General features: G+C 36.4%; 1 protein-coding gene across 1 annotated transcript; it reads left to right on the forward strand.

Annotated features, from left to right (window-relative positions):
* The first annotated feature begins 431 nt into the window (after positions 1-431).
* Positions 432-1013, forward strand: LOC131065070 (putative ripening-related protein 1). The gene has a single exon (XM_057999471.2). It carries the CDS (start codon positions 432-434, stop codon positions 1011-1013), a length of 582 nt encoding a protein of 193 aa, XP_057855454.2.
* The last annotated feature ends 6949 nt before the right edge of the window (positions 1014-7962 follow it).

A 7962-nucleotide genomic window follows, 5' to 3' on the forward strand; every position in this document is an offset into this window, starting at 1 on the left:
ATTTGAAATCGCTGTAGCCATGCTAATAAATCCATATAAATTACGATTCATCGGGCTTTCCAAACAATAAATGAACACTTTAAAACTAATAATAACAATAAATTAATACAACTACGCGGTGCAAACGAAGGAGATTACCTGTTAACGATGTCGTGTCCTACCTATAAGTAGATTCATAACAAGATCTGTTTCCACAAAATATATTAAGCAGAATCATCACTGAATCTGTTTCGCATAATATATTAAGTTCGGACATCTGCAGATACTTTTGCTTCTGGTAATAATTATTGTTCTTCTCTTCAATATTCTGTAGATTATTAGAAGGGTTTTTTGTTGTTGATTTGAATATAACAGAAAGCTTTTACTTAGTATTCTCCTCTCCTCTTCAATATAATAGATGTGTTTTATTTCTCTGGGCATTCGCAGGGAAAATGAAGATGAAGATGATGTTAATAATAGCGTTTGTATTGATGCTGAGCATAAGCACAGCGAAATGCAGTAGGCGTGATGGTGAAAGAATCCTTGCCTCATCATGTAAACCTAGCGGATTTTTGAAGGGCAACTCCCACGAGTGTAATCGCCGACATAATTCAGAGTGCTGCAAGTCAGGGGAAAAATACCCGCAGTACAAATGCTCACCCCGTGTGACAGAGAAAACTAAAGCTACTCTCAGTTTGAATGGGTTTGACAGGAATGAAGACGGAGGAGGACCTTCTGAATGTGATGGAAAGTACCACAAAAATAGCGAACTTGTAGTTGCTCTTTCCACCGGCTGGTACGCCGGTGGCAGCCGGTGTCACAAACAGATACAAATCAATAATCCAGGGAATGGACGAAGTGTGAAGGCCATGGTGGTAGACGAGTGCGACTCTTTCTCTGGGTGTGATAAAGTTCATGACTTCCAACCCCCTTGCGCCAACAATATCGTAGATGCTTCTCCAGCCGTATGGAAAGCCTTAGGAGTCGACGATAAGGATGCTGGTCTGATGAGTATCACATGGTCCGACGCCTAGCTTAACTCGTTCCCTTCTTTCTTTACATCCATTGCACTCTCATTCATTAGGTACCTATGCAATCCCATTTCTTTGTTGCTCTATAATAATGTACCGGTCTCGTTTGTAAGATGCACACTCCATTGTAATTGTACTTCTGAAACTAGTAGTTATCTATATAATTGCAAAATAAATTATCTCAAAGGAGGTATAAATTTAAATAAATTTAGATATAAGTTCCATGATTTTTCATGCAGATTATTACATCTTGCAATACAACAATAAATGGTATCTCTAATAGAAAATGATCTTGAGATTTCTTTTTGATGAAAAGTGAATATGATATTGGTAAATGAGAGTCTGACTCATTTACAACATATTAAATTCTAAATAATCCCGCATGTGTGGATAACGAAGCCCATCAAGCCAAAAAGTACCTTTTTAGAAAGTATTGTTTAAAGGAAAAAGTGATTCTAAAAAATCTTATCAGCTTTGTTTGTCACTTTTGTATCTATTCGTTGTGTTCTGCAAAGACATAGATCAATATGGTGGGCCCTCTCAAAAGGAAAAAACCAAAAAACTGTGAAGAATTGCAGAATAATGAAGAAATTTGGGAGCTCTTCCTCAATGTGCGTTTAACCCCTTATTTTCTTGTTATGAAGGGGTATAACAGAGCCTTATTTGCAAGATTCTACAACTCGTGGCAAGACATTATAGTCACTGTGGGGAGCATTACCTTTGCAATTTCTCCAGAGTTTATTGCAGAGGTCACCGGGTTAAAAAATGTAGGTGAACAAGTGGAAAGGTGAAGCAATGGAGACTATAGAGCTTATATGAAGAAGTTCTTTGAAAAGGGCGAGTGGCCGGTTGCAATAAAAAATGGGTATGGTTGCTCTACACTTCCTAGACCCTACCCAATTGTTAGTTTTCTTGTCATGAAATACTTTACTCTAGAGGGGCGTTACACTACTGTCCATGGGTACCACTTCCCAATCCTGAATCACATTAGGCATGGAGAAAGGGGTAATATGCCATATTTTATGTTTTCGTCCCTAGAATCCCGCATTGCTAATTGTGCCAATCCACCGATTCACCAAGGATTAATCACAATTGTTTTCTTTTACCACTCCCTGAATCACAATTGTTTTCTATCCTTACCCACTAATGTTGATCAAAATAAGAAAAAACAAGGGTCCTCTGTTAAGATTGAGTTAATTAAATCCAAACACCTCCGCTCTCCAGACTCTACTCCCCTGGGTAGTTCCAAGGGTAAAAAAATCCTAATGCTCCAAGAAATTGAACCCTTGGAGGTGGCTCTTTTGAATATCAACCTCGACAAGAGGAAAATGTAAACCCCTAGGAATAGCCCAGCTAAAGCCAAAAAGATAGGAAAAGATTCGGTAAGGAAGAATATCACAATTGACCTGGACCTACATAACTCTGAAGATGAGGAGGAGAAGGTATTGGAAAAAGAAAGGAAAGATGGTAGGTCAGGGGAGAGAAGATCGGCTAGGCTCCGTGTGAAAGAAAAGAAAAGAAAGACTAAAACTAAAGAGATGATGGCAAACATTGAGGAACCCCTTAATTTTAAGTTTCCAAGTTGAAGAAGATGACCAAGAGGAACAATTTAAGGAAGAAATGGAGGAAGAGAGTGAAATGGAGGAAGATTTTGAAAATTCTAACCAGAGCCCACAACCCTTCAATAATATGGAAGATGATGAGATGGTCCCCTATTCTTAGGAAATGCGATTGGATAGACAAAACAACAATAATGTGGAGGATGAGATAAATGAGCTCAAAGAATGGGTTCTTAGCCTGCAAGAAAAAAATGAAGATTATAAACAAAAATCTGATAATCTATGCGAGGCTTTTAGTTCTCTGTAAAATCACCGATTGTGTGATGAGCAAGGCGATTATGGGAGTGGTGTCTGGAGAAGGAAAAATAAAGAAGAAAAACAAGAAGTCGACTAAACAGGGGAAGAAAGAGGTGGACACGGAAAGTGGGGAGGATACACAGGAGGAAAATTTGGCCATCTAGGTTGATAGGCTGAAGTGCAATTGGAACCTGATTAATAATGATTAGAAATCCCCCTTATTTTTATGTTAAGTTCTTTACTTGGTATAGGAGTTGGTTAGTGTTTTTTATTATGTTTATAAGATGTTGGGCTTGTGTGCCTTGTAAACTCGACTTTATTTTAATGGTGAATACTATTGCTATGTTTAATTTTGATGATACTTTGTATACTAGTATTATGATAGGCAGATGGTCGCTAGTTAGAATTAGTAGGTTTAGCTACAAGAACATGGTTATATTTGAATACTTCTAAAGGTTGATTATGGATCTCTTTGACTCACGGGGGCTTCACTTAGTGAACTTGGGTTATAGCACGTGCGTTCATGGCATACTAAATAATCCCAATATTTTTTAAAAATATTGCCCTAAAATCCTTTTTTGTCACCCCCACCCAATACACAACCCAAATTAAAACCTCCCTATTTTGACCATATATTGCATTTTTCCATAGCCCAAATTAAAAACTCCCTATTTTCACCAAATAGGCAATATTAACTACATTGAGTAGATTTGTTGCTAGATGCTGAGACATCTTATATGCAACTATCTCAATTCAAGGAAGATACAAAATTTGCTATTTACTTCAAGCATATGTAGGCTTGTTCATAATTGATTTGTCTCCCAAAATCCTTTTTATTTTTATTTTTTGGAGCAAGGTGTCAAACAAATGCTTAACTATCTATACCTATTTTAAGTACCTATAAGAAAATTCTTCATTACAAATTGTCCAAATCATAAAAAGAGTTGGTGTGATATTGCAAGAGGGTGTGATATTTTGCATCTTATTGTTATCATTCTCTTTACCCTTATCTCTTCAAATTTTTGAAGGTCATTTAGTCTAATGAATGAATATAACTAATTCTCTATGTTTTAAGCTATGGGTAGTTCCATGAAACATTTTTTATTTTTAAAATTAAAAAATAGAATATTTGTTGAGAAAAAGGAACTAGTCTTGTTTAGGAGGTATATTTACTTTCAAAATGTTGACTAAGATCCCCATTGGTCAAATGGTTCTGAAGATACTGACTATGGTGTTGTTGGTTGGCTAATTCAAAATAATGTTCAAGATGATGTTTGTAGTTTCAGAAATTTTAATTTTACTAATTTTTTTAGTGGCTCTAAAATATATGGTAATTAAATTGTAGTTGATAATGATGTGGCTCTAGATCAAAATATGTTTGAGTCTGATAGTTCATTTCACACTTGTGAAAAGGATAATGCATCCCCCCCCATCTTGTTGTCCCTATTCAGTCTTACCCAAATTGTTGACTTAAGGAGAATATTTTTCAGATTCAATGGTTCAAAGAATCAAATTAAATCTTTCATTGAGGACATGGATTAAGGGACCCATAAGAAGTCTAAGAAATAATAATTTTTTTGTTGGTTTATATTGTCTAAGGTCCAATTCGGTTGTCATCCTTTTTTATTGTCAATTTGTATTAGGTGTTTAATGTTGTTTCTATTTTCTCTACATGACTAATTACATGGTATTTTGGATAGATTAGTGCCCTGTCTAAATATTATATAGTAGATAGATTTATGAAAAAAGTAGATAATCAGTTGATAGAAAATTAATTTAAAAATATTTTTAATTGTAATCCTTTACACATGTATGACAATAATGGTCCTTTCAAAAACTAGTTGAAAACATTTTTTTTAATTTTATAATATAAAAGGAATAGTTAGCAAGATTATAATTTACTATTAAAGAAAAATAGTTTGTTAATTTCAAGGCTAGTGTAGCTCTAATCAATTTCAATTGTATAGCTTCTTGCGGACCTGAAATCACTTATGGGAAGATATTTCACTCTTTGTAGTTAAATATGGGAGATACCTTGCCCGTGGGCTTGCTTATTTGCTGATGACTTTATCTGCAGTTGCTCAATTGTATTATTTCTCTTTAAGTTTACTTAGTTAATTCATAATCTTGCTTTATTGTAACAAACTTGCAGAGGGAAACAACTTCATGTCAATGTAAGATTAATTTCTACACAATTCTAGGGTAGTAGTTGTAGCATCCTAAATTATACTCCCTTCAATTTCTGTCCTCATTTAGGCCCTCACCTTGGATTTCATGTCACAAGGGCTGATTGAAGACTTGATTATGCTCATACCATGCATATTTGCCATATTTTTTACCCTGCACCTCATGCCCCTTCATTTTCTTGTGTCTGATTGGTTAGGACCAGGGTGCCAATTAGGACCCATTTTGGAGCCCCTTAATGGTCACACAATTTGAGTGGGAACCTTGACCATGTGTCGGCTCATGTCAGAAAATTAAGTTGTTTTTTGATGGGCAAGTATAAAAAGAGGTCTAACCCCTCTCATTTTGAGATACATTCAAGACACTAGAATACACACACATTGATTCAATTTGACATCAATCATTCAAGTTGAAGTGAGCAAGCAATCAACCTTCTTTCAAGTTAATTGCATGTATTAATTAAATAACTGACATTATTAAATTAATTATGTTTTTCTTTTCTAAGTTATTAATTAATGCTCCATGTGAAATATTTAATTAATTAACCTCTTTTATCTTTTATTCTATTAAATAAGATGAGTATTTTATTTATCTTATTTAATTCACATTCCTATATTCCTCCAAACCTTTTTATTTGAATTTAAATAATTCAAATAATTTAGTTGGAGGACATGGTTCCTAATCTTAACCTCCCATCTAACCCTAACCCACCATCTAACCCAAGGGTTCTATCCAACCCTATCCTCTTAGCTAACCTTATCCAAAGCATGTGCATATTCCCTTATTCAATAAATTAGTAAAATAAACTCATTTTGGGTGTTTATCTCCCAAATAGACATGTGTTCTTGGTTACACTTGTCATGCCTTGCAATGGAACTTGCCCTCTTATAGGACACTTGTCACTCCTTGCATTGCCATTTGTCCCCAATTGAGATGAGTGGCGTTTTCTCAAGCCTTTTCTCATCTCCATCAATTCTTATTTAAATTCTCCCTTTTCCTTTATTATCCATTCACTTTCATGCTAGATTGTAATGTCATAATGCCATTTTGATTTCTCACATCAATCTACCATGCATACAATTTTAGCTTAGTTTTACATATCCATTCATCATTGAGTGTTTTCTATCATCTTTGAAAGCATAGCATCGAGCACACATCAAATCATAGGACAATCAAATCAAGTAAATTGGGTTTGTGCTTTTTATTGTTTTTATAATTTGCATAATTTGGTTTGCTTTCTAGCATCCTAACCATGAGTGTGGGATTGATAATTATTTAGTTTTAGCTTGTCATTTGGATTTTCAATATTTTTATTTTGCATAATTTTCTGCTCTCATTTCTAGCATGCCTAGTGGGACCCACATCATAGGTAATATCTCACATTTTTTGTTGATTTTGATAAAATCTGAAAAGATTATAAACCCAGAAAACTAGTGCAAATGAATAGATATCTAAACTATGAATGCAAATGATACGAAATCAAAGTAGCAACACAGAGTTAGTCTCCAAGAGAGTAATGCAAATGCTAGAAGAAAAATAGCATTAAGAGGATGCAAAATCAAGAGATACCAAATACAAGCCAGGTAGCATGCTTTTATAGACCAAGGAGAGGGAAGAGGTGGCAATACCGACCAATCAAGAGCAACCATCTCTTGGACTAAAGATAGCAAGTATCTTTCCAAGATAGAAAATGGATGCACACATGTAGGAAGGTGACACCTCATAACCACTCACCTAATTAAGCATGATTTATTAACCTAAGCAAGATTAAAAGAAGTGTAGAAAAAACCTAGGAATATAGGGAAAAAATAAATAACCCACTAGGGAATAAAAACCTACACTAACACCCCCCCATAAGCGAAGCTTAGGTGGATGTAGAAATGGGTCTCGACAAATCAAGCCTGATGTGGTACCCATGTACATAAAATTCCCCCAAAAAGAGAGAGAAAAAAGACTCCCCCAAAGAGTAGAGAGAGTCAGGACTCCGAGTGAGAGGAAGAAGCCCCCCCAGAAGATGAAGCATCCCGCACCCCTAGCAAAGCTCGCAAATGAAGGAACTTGCTCTCAGTGAAGAGTTTGGTGAAGATATCAGCAACCTACGCGGAAGTCGGACAGTAGCGAAGGTCGATGACGTGGCCATGGATGAGCTCTCGGATGTAGTGCATGTGGATCTCGATGTGTTTGGTTCGTTGATGATGGACCGGATTCCATGAGATCTGAATGACACTCTAGTTGTCACAAAATATGACTGATGGCCATCTGATTTGGATACCAAACTCAGTGAGGAGATTTTGAAGCCAAATGGCCTCAGTGGTGGCATTCATAGCCCTCGATACTCGGCCTCAGTAGAAGATAGGGCAATAGCAAACTGCTTCTTGCTCGACCAACAAATAGGACCTGAACCAAGTGAGAAGTTGTAACCTGAAGTAGATTTGCGATCTTGAGAATCGCCCGCCCAATTTGAATCTATGTAGCCCACCAAGTCAAGCTCAATTCCCGCTGTGTAGTGAATCCCAAAACTGTGAGTACCTTGAATGTAGTGAAGGATTCTCTTGGTTGCTTTCCAATGCAACTCATTTGGCTCCTACATGAATTGAGAGACCATGCCTACAGCATATGAAATGTCAGGTCTCGTATGAGTCAGATAAGTGAGACTCCCAACAAGCTGTCGGTACAAAGTGCCATCAACAAGTGGAGAAGAACACTGAGCCTCAAGTTTGACTCCAGAAAGAAAGGGAGTTGGAGCAGGCTTACAATCAACCATATGAAACCTCGAGAGAAAATCTAGAGCATACTTGGATTGGTTGATGGTGATCCCAGAAGAAGATTGGTAGATCTCAATCTCGAGAAGGTAATGCAACAAGCCCAAGTCAGTCATCAAAAACCTGCCATGAAGGGCATTTTTGACAGCC

Source organism: Cryptomeria japonica, chromosome 1 (assembly GCF_030272615.1).
Source record: "Cryptomeria japonica chromosome 1, Sugi_1.0, whole genome shotgun sequence".
Classification (NCBI taxonomy): Eukaryota; Viridiplantae; Streptophyta; class Pinopsida; order Cupressales; family Cupressaceae; genus Cryptomeria; species Cryptomeria japonica.